General features: G+C 38.6%; 1 protein-coding gene across 2 annotated transcripts in view; it reads left to right on the forward strand.

Annotated features, from left to right (window-relative positions):
• The window catches only part of LOC126247968 (polypeptide N-acetylgalactosaminyltransferase 16-like), a 567,635-nt gene that overhangs the window by 497,113 nt on the left and 52,291 nt on the right, over positions 1–18,231 (forward strand). For both annotated transcript variants that reach the window (XM_049948532.1, XM_049948534.1), the window contains exons 9-11: positions 2,900–3,003; positions 17,131–17,257; positions 17,339–17,431. In XM_049948532.1, the coding sequence (XP_049804489.1) occupies positions 2,900–3,003; positions 17,131–17,257; positions 17,339–17,431 (324 nt within the window). The remainder of the gene's footprint in view (positions 1–2,899; positions 3,004–17,130; positions 17,258–17,338; positions 17,432–18,231) is intronic.

Here is an 18,231-nt window from a genome sequence, read left to right on the forward strand (position 1 = left end):
CATTTCATTTCCTCTTTAAAAATAGTCCCAGAACCACTCAGCTGATAACCCAAGAAGTATTAACGAGTGGAAAAGCTGCATTCTCATGAATATCTCTGAATGAAGTGTGAGAGCATATCTGCATTAGCAAGCAAGACTTCGGCAAAAAAAAGTATGAACTTTGCTCATCTGTCACTTGCACCTGCCTCCAGAATCTTGCCCTGCTAGTGGGAGTAGGTAAACTACTGTGAAACAGTGTAACAAGTTCCAATAACTAAAAACTGCTGTAAAACAGTGCAAAAATTTCCAATAACTACCTGAAACTATCTGAAGATCACATGAAAAATATTGGCACTCAGAATTTGAGGACGGCTGTCAGTTTAATGCATAAGGAACTAAATGAAGTGATAAAATTAATGCTGTTCAAAGGCAGTTTGCTCCAGTTATAAGAGCATTACTTAAGCATGAGAGCATAAGCAGCATCAAGAAAGCTATTCATAGGTTCCCCTCTGGAGCTGCTGAAGAGGTAAGAAAGATGACATGTAAAAAAGTCCTCAACAAAGTTAATGCCAAAGACTAACATCTCTGTGAGAGAGCACTTGGCTCTTTTTGAGAAGAAAGCCATGGTTAACCTAGCAACAGATGAAGACAGTCCAACTGTGGTGCTACATCACTTGACTACTGGTGGAAGATTGGCTTACAAGCAAGTGAGAAAGGATTCTTCACCAGCTGTGACATGGAAGACCATCTCACTCCTCACCAGCTCAGGCTTCGACAAGGAATTGTCAAAATGCTGTTCCCACAAGAACTGACACTGCTACTGCTTAATGGTCTTACAAAAATGCATAAGCAAGGAGCACTATTTATGTCCACAGTGAAAAATAAATTTTCCCTGTGTGTGGTACTTTCAAAAACTTGTAAGGTTGCTGAAGTCTCTCATGGGTCATTGCCCACACTATGTCAAGCACTCAAAGACATTTTTTAAAGTGCTCAAAACCTGTGTCTGGGCAACAGTGACTTCCTGATCAGTTTTGATGTCACATCTCTCTTCCTTCATGTGGGCACCCATCTAACACTCCTTATTAGTTTTTCCTGGTCACAAATAGTGACCTGTGCTTGAACAGGAGGGGGAACCGCAGACTGCAGAAAGTGTAAGGGCATCCACAAGCACAAAAGGCAAAATCCCTGCCATTACTGGAGTCAGAGAGCAATTTTTTAGGTTAGTCAGACTATAGACAGACAGTCTTCAAATAGACTAAGACACTAGGGCAGAACAGGACCATAATGTACATAACAGTTTCCAGAAAAGTAAAATTAATTTGTTTCATCATAGCATTAGGTAGCTGAAAAAAAAAGGTATATGAGTTTCTTGTGTTTCTAGCAGGTGTGTAAAATTCTGAAGTGATAGATGCTAAGTGCCTGTCTCAGCACCATGTAACCACAGGGATAAAAAAAGTCAAACATCATGGATTATAGACTTAAAATTTTTGTAATTGTAAGAGTCTACAGATCCTCTGTAAGAAGCTTTCAGCTATTTATGAAAAATCTAGGTGTATTACTGAGCTACCTGTCAGATAAGAAGAAACAGGTAGTAATTTGTGAGATTTCAGTGTAGATTTCATAAAAGATTCTGACAGGAAAAATGAACTGGAATCATTATTTGGCTGTTTCGGCAGTGAATTTTCCAACTTATGTGCAGCAGTATAGCAGGAGCCTGATTGATAACATTTTTATAGACAGTGCTCAAGCTGAAATGATTAATATGTACCCAGTTGATAATGTGGTGTCTCATCATGGTGCACAATTAATGAAAGTAGACAATGTAGCATCTAACAGCTGTGAGGTGTACAAAGCAATGACACTTATTAATGAGACCAGAACAGAATGTTTTAAGAATAAGTTGAGGTATATATATTGAAGGAGATCCTAACGTGAAGTTCAATATATTCCACAGAAAATTTGTGTCAGTATTTGAAATTAGGTTTCCTACAAAGCTCCCTGCTCCCCCCCCCCCCCCCCCCAAAAAAAAAGGTTACTTACATTGTACAAAAAATACTGTACTGCTTTCTATAAAAGTCATTAAAATGTCCAAAAATATGTGCATCCCAATAGAAATTAATAATACCTTGAGCTAGAACCAGGACACTGGCCACTGACAACTCATGGGTTACACTGAATCTGATTTACTTCAAATACTTCCAAGCCACTCTTCAATAAGTGGAGCACTCTAAATTGACAACATCACACACACTTTCTGTCTTGAAATTTTTTTATCAGCAATGAACACTCACTTGAAATTAATAGCTGTATCCATTCAAGCAACACAAAATAATGGAACAACCTCTGTACAGAGAATGTAATCTTGTCCATCATACAGCAAAGTGTTCATTGCTTTGCACCCCACAACTTGAACATGGTCCCCACATGAAATAAAAACTGACAGTAACAAGGTACAGATTTCAATCACAAGTTAAAGTTTTTTGTGGGTTACTTCTTCTATTTATCAAATGTTACAATTTTAACGTAGTACACTGAAAGTATGAAATTTTGAAAATGTTGCACTTCTATAGAAAACTGAGGGTAATTAGCAGACCCAGTCACTGTGACTGGTTTTCCAAAGTAATACCATGATAGCTGCTAACTATAGTTGATGACCATCACCTTCATCAAAAGTTAAAATCTGTTGCTCTCATAGATTATTACTATATGTGTATAATTTTAATTTAATATAATGCAGTGTTAAACTACCCATACATATATTTATACAAAACATTTGTATAAAAATTAACTTATGTTTATATAAAATGACATGTACTTTTGTTTAAAGTCTTTTGACTTTCTGCAGTTATTGTGAACAGTATCAGCAACATATTAATATACACTTTTTCTCCGTTTACAAATCCTGATTTAATATTCCTAGGAGTCCAACCATTGCTGGTGGATTATTTTTAATCAGCAAAGATTGGTTTCATCAACTTGGGGCTTTTGATCCAGGCTTGGAGATATGGGGCGCTGAAAGCCTAGGTAAGTATTAATCCATTAAGATTTTATATGTACAATGTAAGGAAGACTATCACATCCACAGCTTCATAAACTGTGAAGGAATTTTCAAGACAAGAGGTTATGCTACACATATACACTATGGTTGTCTTTAAAACAGAGAAACAACAACTTCTCAGTTTCCATTAGTGAGTACCAATCAAGTCCTTTAAAATTGCCAGTACAGTAACACATTTGTTTTAAATATAAGATACTTTTCCCCTTTTTTAGCCCAGTGGGGTTTTATGCCTATAATAAACACACACATCATGTAACGATAAAGATAAATTTAGTTCACTATGATGCACAACAGCAGATGCTTGATAAAGATCCTACTATCTTAATATTGGGTGGTTTTTGATTATAGTATTATGAGGTCAAGGACAGTTTTATGGTAAACCATAAAAATTAAAACAGCTCAAGATACTAATTCGAGTGAATTTTCATGTTCATTTGCAGCATAGACCCAGTTTAACTACCTTTTAGATGCATGGATTTTACACTGATATATAAATATATTCTATGTTTACCTTATTTTTCAGTAAAATTTGATTTATATTGTCACAGAAGAAGCTGAGTAGCACAGTCACTGTGGGTTAGTGTTATGATACTAGACTGTTGCATGGAGCGTTGTGAGTTCAAAGCTCACCTGAAGTGTAAAATTTAAATTTCTTTATTTCATTCGAGTACATTCTAGAAGTATCCACAGGTGTCAAGAATCATTGCACTGGATTGTTCTGTAACTGTATATATACCATATGTCTTCTGGATGGAGGCAGTTTGCTCCTCACTCTGTATGTGCAAGTGCTGAATAAACCTTCATTAAGTGAAGTTAGTATTTGTCATTTATCTAATTACACCTTCCTTTATGTGACATTATTCTGGTGGAGACACTGGGTATTGGAACTTGTGATAGCGCACATTATCAATGACACAGTGGCTCCCATCAGGCCACGAAAGAGCCACCGTTTACGTGGCGAGAAACCCAAGTTTGAGCCATATTCAACAGATCACAATCTATTGGAGACAGAAGAAGAATAGGACATTACAATGACAGCAGCTGTGTGCCACCACATGAGACATCCTTCTGGGTTTTCTGGTGATGATGGCCAAGATCCAAACAAGTGGCTGAAGGTATATGAGTGTATAGCCAAATTTAACAAGTGGGATGACACCATGTGTTTGGCTAAGGTATTTTTCTACTTGGAGGGCACTGCCAAGCAATGGTATGAGAACAACAAGAAGAAGTTCACAAGCTGGGAAGTATTCTAGGCAGAACTGTGCAAGTATTTTGGTGACACACAATGACAGAAGTGCAATGCTGAATATAAATTAAAGTGCAAGGCACAATGCCCATGAGAAACTACAGCATCCTACATTCAAGATGTCTTGGAACTGTGTAAAATAGTGGATCCTAGAATGAAGCAGGAAGATAAGCTTGCACATCTCATGAAGGGTGTTGCTGAGGACATGTATCAAGCCCTACTCCTGAAGGAGGTTTCGACAGCAGACGACTTCTTAAAATGGTGACAGTATATCAAGACAATGCATCAAAAAAGAATTACATGCAAGAAGTTTGAACGGCTTCCAAACACCGTATCAATGTCTGCGATGGAGGAAGGAACTGATTTCACAAGTGTTCTTCATCAGATAGTCAGAGAGGAAGTTCAGAAGGCACTTGGATTGCACGGCGAGCAAAATACCAAGATGCTTCAAGAGGTCATAAGGGAAGAAGTGGAACAGGCATTGAAACCAATCTCTCGTCCTTCATTTCCATTTAAAACGATGAAAAAGTCAAGACCCAGGGTAAGTTATGTTCCTACAATGCCACATGAGGAACCTGTTTGGGCACCAAGGAAGACTGCTGTCTGGAGGACCCAGAATAACCAATCAGTATGTTTCCACTGTGGACGACCGGTACATGTGGTGCACTATTGTCAAGAAAGGTGGCAGGTATTTGATGACACCAACACCAGAAGACAGCAGACTGATCTTAGCCAACGCCAGCTCCGGGACAACAAAGATGAACAAGAAGATGTGGGTGCAAGACGACATGGGTCACCATCGCTGCAAGCTAGCCGCTGAAGAGGATGCTCCCCAACATGCCGATCAAGGTCTCCATTGCCATTTAGAAGCTCCTGCCAATCACCTAGCCATTGCAACCTGGAAAAATAAAGGGTGCGACCTTCCTTGGAGGTGAGGCCGCTGAAGAGAAAAATCCTCTGCCATTGATCACTACAAAAATTATAGGAAACTGTGTCAATATCCTCATGGATGGCCAACCAGCCCAAGCTCTTGTGGACCCTGGAGAATCATATTCCGTCATTTCAGAGAAGTACCACCGCCAATTGCAGAAAACCATATTCATCGACAACAAAACATCTCTGCTGAAGGTGGCTAATGGGAAATATGTAAAACCTACAGGAAGATGTGTCATTTGTGTGGGTATAAGTGGCCATACAAAGCCCTTAGAATTCGTCGTCTTACAAGAGTGTAGACATGACGTCATTCTCAGATGGGACTTTTTGAAAGCTTCTCAAGCAATTATAGATTGTGGTCAGTCGAAGATTATGCTAGACAAGATAAGATACTGTGGACAGGAAGATGCGCATCCGAGTGTGTGGAGACTATGTGTGCTGGATGAAGTGATCTTTCCTGCAGCCAGCACTAGAAAGGTAACTGTCATATGTCATCCCATGCATCAACCTGTGAATCTTGTAGTGGAATGTAAGAGAAGCATGCCACTGAAGAAAACTTGGTCATCCCAGCCTCTGTTGTCTCATTTAAGAATGTATTCGGTGAATTGCGAATAGTTAGCTGCCGCCGAGAACCTCAGATCTTTCCAAGATGCATGTATGTAGCAAACACTGAGCCAGTATTTGCTGAACAGCTGAGCATCATAGAAACCTCCCATGCCAAGTCTGTGGGCGACATTGGAGCTACCACTACAAAACAAGATCTTCTAGCTCAACTATCACCAGATCTCACTAAGGAGCAACAGAAGAATCTACTTGCCATTCTTCAAGATTTATCTGGATGCTTCAATCCACAGGTGAAGAGCAAATTAGACAAATCAACAGTGAAGCACCAGATCAGCACCGGAGACCATCAACCAATAAGCCAGGGAGTATACCACGTGTCAGCAACAGAATGTCGAATAATTTGCAATGAGGTAAAGAAAATGATGAAGAATGACATCATTCAGCCTTCTCAGAGCCAATGTCGTCACCAGTGGTTCTTGTTAGGAAGAAGGATGGCAGTTGGTGCTTTTGTGTTGATTACAGGAAGCTTAATAAGATAACTAAAAAGGACATTTACCCCCTTCCATGAATTGACAATACACTAGATAGTCTGAAAGGGCTAAGTTTTTCTCAACCTTGGACATGTACTCGGGATACTGACAAAGTGGAGTAGATGAGGCAGATCGTGAGAAAACTGCATTCATCACCCTTGAGGGCCTGTGTGAGCTTAGGTTAATGCCATTTAGTTTATGTGATGCACCAGCAACTTTTGAACGGATGATGGATAATCTTCTAAGTCACCTGAAGTGGACGGTGTGTCTTAGTTATTTAGATGACATTATAGTGTTCTCAGAGACATTTGATGAACATATAAAAAGACTGAGGGACGTTCTTAAGTGTCTCCTACAAGGCAGACTGAAACTTAATCCAAGAAAGTGTCTCCTTGGAGCGAAAGAAATCAAAATACTTGGAGATCTTGTGTCAAACGAAGGTGTGCGGCCAGACCCAGAAAAGGTGAGATCTATAATGGAATTTCCTATTCCTAAAAGTATTAGAAATGTGAGAAGCTTCCTCAGATTATGTTCTTATTACCATCGTTTTATCAAAGTCAGGCCACTCCAAGAGTTGTTAAAAGCCTATGCTAAATTTACCTGTGGTAGTGCTCAACAAGATTCTTTTGATGTGCTGCGAAAAGCTCTGAGAACTGACCCTGTACTTGGTCACCTACAGAACTGCATGCAGATGCCAGTGGGTATGGGATCAGTGCTGTTCTGGTGCAAATTTCGGATGGAAAAGAGAAGACTATACCCTATGCTTCTAGGACACTTACAAAAGCCGAGAGAAACTCCTCAGCTACAGAAAGAGAATGTCTTGCTGTGACCTGGGCCATGTGAAAATTTCAACAGCATCTCTATGGAAGGCCATTCAGAGTTGTTACAGACCATCATTCACTTTGTTGGTTGACAGGTCAAGGATCCAACAGGACGACTCGCCAGATGGGCACTGCGTCTGCACGAGTATAACATTACCATAGTGTACAAAAGTGGAAGAAAACACCAAGATGTCAATTGTCTCTCAAGAATCCCTGTGCAAGACCATAAAGACCTTGATGAAGACAGTGACTGTCTCACTGCACTCCAGGATCTCTCTGCTGAGCAGAAGAAGGATGCCAAGATATCTCAAATCATGCTTGCCTTAAATTGGTCAGAAGATGTGAAAGGACAATTTAAGGTAGTTAATGGATTACTTTGCAAGAAAAACTTTGATCCATTTGGAAAGAGGTGGCTACCAGTGATTCCTAAACACATACACATAGATGTTCTACAGAAAATCCATGACACACCTGAGGCCCAACATTTAGGATTTATTAAGACATACGATAGGATCTGCAAGAGATTTTTATGGCCACATTTATTTAGGAGCGTCTGTCACCATGTGTCACACTGTCGAGAGTGCCAGAGGAGAAAGGCAGTTCCTCAGAAACCACCTGGCCAACTCATACCAATTCCAACAGCTGAAACGCCTTTCCAGAGTGCTGGGATTGACCTCCTCGGACAATTTCCAATGTCTGCTAGTGGCAAAAGATGGATTATTGTTTGTACTGATTATCTGACACGCTATGCCATTACAAAAGCTGTGGAAACAGCCGAAGCACTCAAGGTAGCCAAATTCATCATGTAAGACATTGTATTAAAACACAGTGCCCCAAGATTGTTAATGACGGATTGAGGGAAAGTTTTTCAATCAAATCTTGTGACAGAGATAAACTGTTGGTGCAACGTTACTCATCACATGATGACTCACTACCATCTACAAACTAACAGGCTTACTGAATGCCTTAATAAGACCTTGGTCAACATGCTATCAATGTTCGTCAGTGTTGAGCAGAGCAACTGGGATGAGGTATTACCTTTCGTGATGTTTCCCTACAACTCAGCCAAACAAGACACCACAGGATTTATGCTATTTTTCCTGGTGCATGGGTGTGTGGCGACTACGACGATGGACACTGTGTTTCCGTTACATCCTGATGACGTGGACGATGACTACATTGGCCAGGTGTTAGCCAGAGCTGAGGAAGCTTGGCAGTTAGATCGACTCCACACATACTGCAGGCTCAAAAAAACGATCGCTGAAGGTATGACACGAGCCACTGCCCTGTTGTCTACCAGTCTGGTGATCTCGTCTGGATCTTCACTTGTGTGCGGGAGGTTGGTCTCTCTGAAAGCTCCTCAGGTGCTACTTTGGACCTTATAAGGTTGTAAAACAGTTATCTGATGTTACTTATGAAGTTGAAGATTTTGACACCAACACAAGACAATGAAAGATCAGAGATATGGTCCACATCTTTCGAATGAAGCACTATAAGGATCCTGCAACCCAGGGTAAACTTGAAGCTCCAGCGACGGGCAACAAGTGGAAAGGTGATGAAGAGCATAGTGGCAAAGGAAGTTCTAAGAAAATCACCACCAGCGCAAACATCAGTCATCAGGAGTCGGAGTATGCATGACCTATGACTCGTTCCCGGACTAGGAGGACACAACACAGACACACTGTTCTCTGAAGGAGGGAGTAATGTTGCAGAAGAAGTTGAGTAATGCAGTCACTGTGATGTAGTGGTTATAATACTAGACTGTTGTATGTAGGGTGGTGAGTTCAAAACTCTCCTGAACTGTACAATTTTAATTTCTATATTCAGTTTGAGTGTCAAGAATCATTGTAGTGGAATGTTCTGCAACTGTAAATGTACAATATGTGTTCTGGCCATATGCAGTTCACTCCGCACTCTTGTATGTGCGTAGTGGAATGTTCTGCAACTGTAAATGTACAATATGTGTTCTGGCCATATGCAGTTCACTCCGCACTCTTGTATGTGCAAGTGCTAAATAAATCTTCATTAAGTGAAGTTAGTGTTCGTCATTCGTCTAATTACACCTTCTTCTACATGATAATATTTTCTTTCAAAAACTTCAGTCACTTTGTCAATGAGGGACATTTTCAGGTTTTTTTGAATGCTTGTTAGATATGAATGTTCCATCTAGTATTCAAACTGGCATGCTGTAGTAATTGTAGGAACCATGTACTGTATCTGACTAGCATAAAGGGTGATCCATCATGCATGACACTGAAAATATGCCAGTATTGTCAATGGATATAATTTTTGAAGTCAAAAGGACTTCAGTGAGGTCATATTGCAAACTGGAAGCTCATGTCTGGACATCCACATGAGATAAGCAGCCATTACTAATTGCATCATGAGAAGCAGCACTAATACAAACTAAAGTTACACTCTGCATCAGCTGGAAATCTACTGACATAAGTAACTTTGACAAAGGGCAGATTGTTATTTACCAGCACCTAGGAACAAGTACTTTAGAGATAGTGAATTTGACCAGCTTTTACCATACTACTGTTGTGAACACCTATGGAAAGTGCTTAAAGGATGGGTAAACCAGAAGTAGGTGACAAGCTGTTGGACATCCACACCTCATTACAGGATGTGTAGATTAGAGATTTGCCCACTTTGTGAAGCAGGATAGGTAGAAATTTGTAACAGATCTGATGACAGAGTACAGTGCTGGTGCAGCCACAAGTCTTTCAGAAACACCAAATAGGTTGTCTCCAGATATTGTTCAGGAGAATGGCTGCTCGAAATATGCACTGGGTATCTTGAGCCATCTACCTCCAGAAACCTGCAAAAGACTTGTGAAATCCATGCCACACAGAATTTTTGCTGTATTGCTTTCTTCCCAAATGTGGACCAACACATTATTAAGAAGGTGGTCATAATAATTTGTCTGATCAGTGTATGTACTAGTGATCAAAGATTTTTTTCTAAAATTTTTACTTACATATTGGGGTGAGTCTGATTTTTAGTATAAAGATAAAATTATACATGTATGTCCACACTTGATACTGAGTCTTGCACAAACAATCTCTTGTGCAGCTTCCATTTCTGTTTTGGTGAATTTAAGTTTCTTGTCTATTGCAATGAATACACAACCTCAGATTCCCAATACCCTGTCATTTTGGTATATGTTTAGAATTGCCCCAATCGCCTCACTACTGCAATTTTGTGTTTCAGCTTGCATTATGTGCCTAGTATTACAGGAGTGCTTCAAACAATTACAATTTGTTGTGAATGTTTTAGTAATTTTCCACCACAATGTAAATAGTCTCATCTATGGAGTGTACTTCTTTGGATCTTATATTAATACTTCAGGGTACTTATGTGTACTCCACCTCTTATATGTAGTGCACCCCAGAGTCATATAGGGAATCCCTACAGTTCTCATCCCTTTATGCAAGTCTAGGAGTGACATCCTATCATGTGCCAGAACCTTCAAAGTCACTGGTTCACACCTTCCACCCAACTCACAACCAGGGGCCCACAATCAGTTATGAAAACAATACTGCAGATTGCGAGCTTTGTTGAAATCCCATGAGAAAGGCTCTCAACTTCTCTGACAGTAATTAGGATGGTTCAAGTGTGACCTCAGAGCCCAGAGGGCAAGCATTGTTTGTTCTGATACCCACCACAATCTGTAGCTAGTTGCACCCTGTCCCTCAGTGGCTGTTGGAATGGCCTCTTCAGCATTATGACTGATGCCCCAGTTATTCGTTGTTACCATTTCCTTTAGGGGTATGTTACTCAACATACATTTGAATTGCTGATTCCCAGCAGTTAGTTGTATTATCTCACAGTGCTCTGGACATCAGGGCACAATGAAATTTAGTGGATCTGTTTGAATTCTTAAAGGACCGGGTAATACTGAGCACTGGTAAATGACTGGTTCACGGAGGTGACAGACTTTCTGCCATAATAGGTGTAACAGAAATGACATGGGATTGGACTAGATGGGCAGGATATTGTTTGTAAAGGCTCTGGTAAGGTTATCAGCATATTTAGGTAACTCCTGCTTCCCACTATGGATGAGTGCCTAAGAGTGCAAGTATGTATAATAGCTACTTTTTAATGTGGGTTGAGTCAAAGCTGTCACAATGGAGCTACTGTTGCTGGTTTGATATGAACCTGAAAATTGGAAATCATCATCTATGAAGGTTCCTCATTGAGCTGAAAAACTTCAGATGAAGGAGAACTGAGCAAATTAAAGCATTCATGAGTTAATTGTTTCAACAAACAGGGCTTTAGGTTTGAGCATAAGGAACAAAAACATCAGTTACAACAATAAAAAATGCAATGAACTATGGTCCAGCACATAGGAGTGTGACTTGATGATGTGGACTTATTTGTGCTGATGTAAAGAATTAGCTTATTGTGGTTCCTTGTTGTTTACAAAATCTGCAATTGGTAATTGAGTTGGAATCAGAGTGAATTTTGGACCCTTAGCCTGCACTCGGAAGACAACTTCATCAGTTATATTCCCTGGGAGGCTGATCAAGTTTCATTGTGGTCTTACTTTTGGTTGTTGTCATTTGTCTTCCTAGGTCCACACCACAAGGTTTCTTTATTTGTGATCTTATGAAAATGAACTTGTGACAAAGCAAGCTGGGATAATTTTACTTCCCCTCTTGTTTTTCCATCTGCCTCCTTAAAATTCATTTTGTTCTTAACTAATTACCATTAACATACATGAGTATAATCTGCATTTTCATAAAAGTGAAAGGTTGGCCCTCAGTCTTAAAGAATATAACAATAGATCTAAATTTGTGCTTAGTTTTATGTATGTAATTGATTTTCTAATTTATTTTGACTATTCCAAGTTAGTATCTTTCATTATAGGGTGAAATCAGTCATTGTTTTGTAACTTAAATTCTATTGTTGACATATAAACAAATATAAATTCTCTATAATTATAAACATTTGGGAGATGAAACAATAGCATTCTTAAAGGATCTATTTGGCAAAGCCAGCCCTTAATTAATTCCAAAGTAACTAACAGTTTTTTTCAAAAGTATTGTTTACATAATTATATGTGTTAATTTCATCATTTTAACAAATAAATTGGTCTAACTCTTGTAGTAGAAGAAAGTGTTAAAAGGAACAAATTTTTCGATGTATGCAGTTATTTAGTGAGTTAAGTTTTAATTGTAATTTCTGTAAATTTAACTTCTAACACTGTGTACTTACAGTACCTATTATTGTGAGTATGTATAAGGGCCCAATTTTTGGTCCCAAGACAGTCAGTCCACAGCCGAGTTTCAGACGAGAAACTTGTGTTGGTCACAACAATGAAAATGCTTCAACTGAACTATGAAATAAGTGTTACACAATTTGGCTATGCAGTAAAACAATGATTATTCCAAAAAACTATGAATTATGTGGTTATGTTTTTACTGCTCATAGATATTCAACAGTAAACTATTGTAGCAGTATGAGGATGTTCACCTGAAAACTATTAATCAGGCTTATGGAAAGTTTAAACAATAGTGCACTGGCCATATATAACTGTGGATTATTGGGGGGTTGTGAACAGTGAAAGTAAAAGACTGTGAAACACAACTGTGGATCTGTCAGCTACATCATTTACAGTAGACAGTAGTTGCACTTCCACCCCCTATTTTTTCAGCCAGTATGTCGACACTGAGGACAATCAATGAAGAAATAAAAGAAGGTGAACCCTTACAAACTGTTGTGAAATATCTCAGTTTTATGTATCCTCCCATGTAGCTTACTGTGGCCGTGGAGGAGAATCAGAGTAGCTTCACATATCTGTAAAAATGAAGTACTAACAAAATGTCAGTTTGGTTTCCAGAAAGGTTTTTCAACAGAAAATGCCATATATGCTTTCACCAGTCAAATTTTGAATGATCTGAATAACCGAACACCACCCATTGGGATTTTTTGTGATCTCTCAAATGAAATTCTGCTAGACAAGCTCAAGTATTGTGGCATGAGTGGGACAGTGCACAAATGGTTTAATTCGTACCTAACTGGAAGAGTGCAGAAAGTTGAAATAAGTAGTTCTCGTAACATGCAAAGATCAGCACATTCCTCAAACTGGGGAACTATCAAGACTGGGGTTCCACAAGGGTCAGTCTTGGGTCCTTTGTTGTTCTTATTATATATTAATGACTTGCCATTCTATATTCATGAAGAGGCAAAGTTAGTTCTCTTTGCTGATGATACAAGTATAGTAATCACACCTGACAAACAAGAATTAACTGATGAAATTGTCAATACTGTCTTTCAGAAAATTACTAAGTGGTTCCTTGTAAACGGACTCTCACTGAATTTTGATAAGACACAGTACATACAGTTCCGTACAGTGAATGGTATGACGCCATTAATAAATATAGACCTTAATCAGAAGCACATAGCTAAGGTAGAATATTGCAAATTTTTAGGTGTGTCCATTGATGAGAGATTAAATTAGAAGAAACACATTGATGATCGGCTGAAACGTTTGAGTTCAGCTACTTATGCAATAAGGGTCATTGCAAATTTTGGTGATAAACATCTTAGTAAATTAGCTTACTACGCCTATTTTCAGTCATTGCTTTCATATGGCATCATATTTTGGGGTAATTCATCACTGAGGAATAAAGTATTTATTGCACAAAAGCGTGTAATCAGAATAATAGCTGGAGTCCACCCAAGATCATCCTGCAGACATTTATTTAAGGATCTAGGGATATTCACAGTAGCTTCTCAGTATATATACTCTCTTATGAAATTTGTTATTAACAACCAAACCCAATTCAAAAGTAATAGCAGTGTGCATAACTACAATACTAGGAGAAAGGATGATCTTCACTATTCAAGATTAAATCTAACTTTGGCACAGAAAGGGGTGAATTATACTGGCACTAAAGTCTTTGGTCACTTACCAAATAGTATCAAAAGTCTGACAGATAACCAACAAGTATTTAAGAAGAAATTAAAAGAATTTCTGAATGACAACTCCTTCTACTCCATAGAGGAATTTTTAGATATAAATTAAGAAAAAAATATTAAAAAAATAAAAAAATAAAATATAAAAATAAAAAATAAAGAAAAACAAAAAAACACAATAAAATAAAGTTGTTATATTAACTTAAGTATGTTGTTAAATTAACCTATTTATGTCATGTATTGGAAAATTCGACTCGTTCCACATCATTACGAAATATCGTATTCATGATCCATGGAACTAGTATTAATCTAATCTAATCTAATCTAATCAGAATGCACCATCATGAGCCCGAACATTCTGAGCAGATGGAAAAATAACAGTTCCATTGATCACAATCTGTACAGTGCCTGCTATGCACACATTTGAATTTACATGGTTCCAGATATTCACCACAATTCTCAAAGTGAATTTGTTTTGTGTATCTTATACACAAGCAAGCAAGCAAAGCTCCATGTTATGACCCTGATGGGCCAAGCAGGACCAACTGACCGCCATGTCATCTTCTGCCAATGGCATCATTCAGATGTGGTACGGAGGCACATGGGGTCAGCACACCACACACCCAGTTGCTGTCAACTTTCTTGACCTTTGATCCCCCACTTCTCACTTACGTGGCAGTATTGGGAATCAAATCCTGGTCCTCCTCATAGCTGCTAGACATTCTGACCACCAAGCTATGGAAGTGCACCATCTTGTGCACAATGAGAGAGAAAATTACAATGCTTACAGTCTGATTATTTAAATGAACAGGACTCTGGGCTTGAGTATCCAAAAGAGGAAAACAGTCACAACAACAAAAACACTAATAGTCTTGATTAATCTCACAGAGAAGGTGTGATTGATGACATAGAATTATTGGTGTTAGTATCACCAGAAAAGTATCAACCAGAACATTATGACCACTGAGCAGCTATCAATATAAACCCATCAAGGCGATAGCAGCATCACCTGGCAAGAAATGACTGCTAGTCAGATACATGCATGATGCATGTACTGTCAGTGAGCGTGCTGTCCGTGTGTAGAATAGGTAAGCTACGTGATCTATCTGAGTTTGACCAAGAGCAGACTGTGATAGCCCTGAGGCTCTGCATGAGCATTTTGGAAACTGCACAACTTGTCAAGTGTTTGGGGAGTGCTGTGGTGAGTGTCTTTAACAAGTGGCAAAACCAAGGTGAAACCACAACCAGATGTTGTAGGGTAGGGTGGCCACCCATTATTACAGATGTTGAACATCATAGGCTGGGCAGACGGCAAAACAGGACAGGTGGCAAACTGTGTGATCTGATGGGCAGAGTACAAGTGTGTCTGAAAACAAAGTGCACCAAACACTTGTACCAATGGGCCTTTGCAGCCAACGACCCATCCATGTGCCAATACTAACACCACAACATTGGCTTAACACCACAACAGCAACTATGATGGAAATGGGCACAAGACTGTCAGCACCTGATGTTGGTGCATTGGCAAAGCATTGCACAGTCTGATGAATCTCAATACCTTCTTCATCAAGCCAATGGGAGGGCACAAATCTGTTGTCTTCCAGGGGAACAGTACCATGACACCTGTACTGTGGAATGGAGAGAAGCTGGCGGCAGCTTCATTATGCTCTGGGAAACATTCACATGGGCATCTATGTGTCCAGTGGAGCTTGTGCAAGGCACCATAATAGCCAAGGAGTATCATAAACTGGTTGCATACCACATACACCCCTTCACAGCGATCATGTTTCCCAAAATGAGTGGCCTTTTTCAACAAGATAATACATCAAGTCATAAGGCCAGGAGTGTGATTGAGTGGTTTGTGGGACACAGTGACAAGTTCCTATTGATGTTCTAGCCACTATCGCACCAGATATTAACCTGATTGAACACATCTGGGATATGATTGAATGTGGCATCAGAACTCATCACCCCCCTCCCTTGACTATATGGAAATTAGGTGACGTGTGTGCAGGGGTGGTGCCAACTCCCTCCAGCGACCTACTAAGGCCTCATCGCTTGCATGCCATGATGCCTCACTGCTGTTATCCATGCCAAAGGCGAAGGTTGGTGTACTACATTGCTTCTACATGTGATAATAGCAGTTATTAAGTGATATGACATGGTACCAGCTATTACGTAGGTGGTCATAATGTTCTGCCTGATCAGTGTAAGGTATATGCTTTTTGCTGATTTTAGCCTCATTATGAGATTTGGACTACCTTCAATCAACTTGTCATCAATGGGACATTAAAAAATAATCAACCTTCTTCAGCTTAGGATTTTATGAGAAGTTTGGAAACACAATTGAATTCAGTATGGAGTGAGATACTGTCTCTGGATCATTAAAATACAACATGAAATATGTTAAAAAACAATGACAGTAGGATGGCAGTAAAAGATGGTAATGAGACATGTGATATGACTCACACTGCCCCATCACACCTTACCATTTTTACAGAGTATCAACGTCCCTTGGGAGCAGTTATCAGTCACCTGAAGACGGTAAAAAAGCCACATCACCAAAAAAGTTGTTAAGCAGTGACTTTACCTGTCAAATACCCACAAAAAATTCCTTTGATGTGTCTGTTGTTGTTCAGTATGGAATATTTATTTTCCTCTTTTCATTTGGCTTTAGTTTTAAATTATAGTTTTGCAGAGGTAATCAAATTATTAGTAGCTAACTATTTGATGCAACTTTCTCTCTCACTTTCTATCCATCTGACTTTCTTTTGATATTTTCTATCTCCAATTTAATTTCAAATTTTTCATCTTATATTGTTGCATGCCCTTCAGTTTTAATTTATTCGTTTCTGATTTCAATTTATGTTTTATTTATTAACATCCATGGATTTAGTATGGTAAGTTTTTTTTTCTATTTTAACTTCCACTGATCTTCTCATGACTAAGTCTTGAAATTTGCCTTGTCCAATTTTTCTAAACTGCTTCTTACTTCTTCTCTTCCAAATTATTTATTCCTACAACAGACAAGTGGTATTACAAGTCGAATTTTGACTTAGTTGTTCATTTATTTAGAAATTTCTCTCAAGACGTGGCTGTGTGGAGGAAGGCTTGAAATCATTCCCTGTAGCAGAGTGGGACACGTGTTCCGAAAAAAGCATCCTTATTCATTCCCACGTGGAAATGCACAAACATATCTCAGGTAAGATTAGATCCTTCAGCATTATCTAGTACAAATTTGAGTCTATGCAAATTACTTAACAGTTAAAAAATTAATTTTTAGGAACAGCAGACGTATAGCAGAAGTATGGCTTGAGGAATACAAGACATTCTTTTATGAAGCAAGGCCAAATGCTGTTGATGTTGAGATTGGAAGGTATGCCTTCAATAGAAATCATTCATTAATTAGCAAAAATGTCCTAAGTTGGGAAAGAAGCTCTGTACTCTGACACAAAAAATGTACAGTCAGAAAACTAATAACATTCATTCTTTATTTGTTTATTTTTCCAAGAATCATTTTAATACATCGTTTGTACATGTGGTACAGGACAGTGGTAAACCTAGTTACTTTACAAGACAGTAGTCATTTTGACTACATTGTTGACATAATCAAAATACATAATAATCTAGGTTGGTGTACTACGTTGCTTCTACATGTTATAATAGCAGTTATTAAATGAGATGACATGATAAGCACAACGTAAACTATATTATGAATTGACAATTAGTAAAATTTGGTAAATGAGGTTTACTTATTATGATGTTCCATAAATCCAGACAAAGAATAGAAGCAGTGGTCAAGCAAGAACTGTTTCAACTTTATTTTAAATGCATTTAATGTTGGTGTTCATTTTAGGTAAGAAGGCAAATGGTTATATAACACAGTTCCAGTATGATACACTCCTCTTTTGCATAAATTTGTATTTACTGTGTTCATGTGTAGGTTCTTCTTGTGCCTAGTTTCATAAGTTTGTATATCATAGTTGTGTGTGAAGAGATCTTCCTTTTTTAAGATACTCACTTTTATGAAAATTAGAATTTCATATATATACAAGCAAGGCAAAGGCAATATTTTGAGAATTTTAAAAAGGGGTCCACAGGGATCCTTGCATTTGGCTTTTTTTATCACCCTGATAATCTTTTTTGATCCTGACAGCATGTGCTAGTGAATTCAGT

This window comes from Schistocerca nitens, chromosome 3 (genome assembly GCF_023898315.1).
Source record: "Schistocerca nitens isolate TAMUIC-IGC-003100 chromosome 3, iqSchNite1.1, whole genome shotgun sequence".
Lineage (NCBI taxonomy): Eukaryota > Metazoa > Arthropoda > Insecta > Orthoptera > Acrididae > Schistocerca > Schistocerca nitens.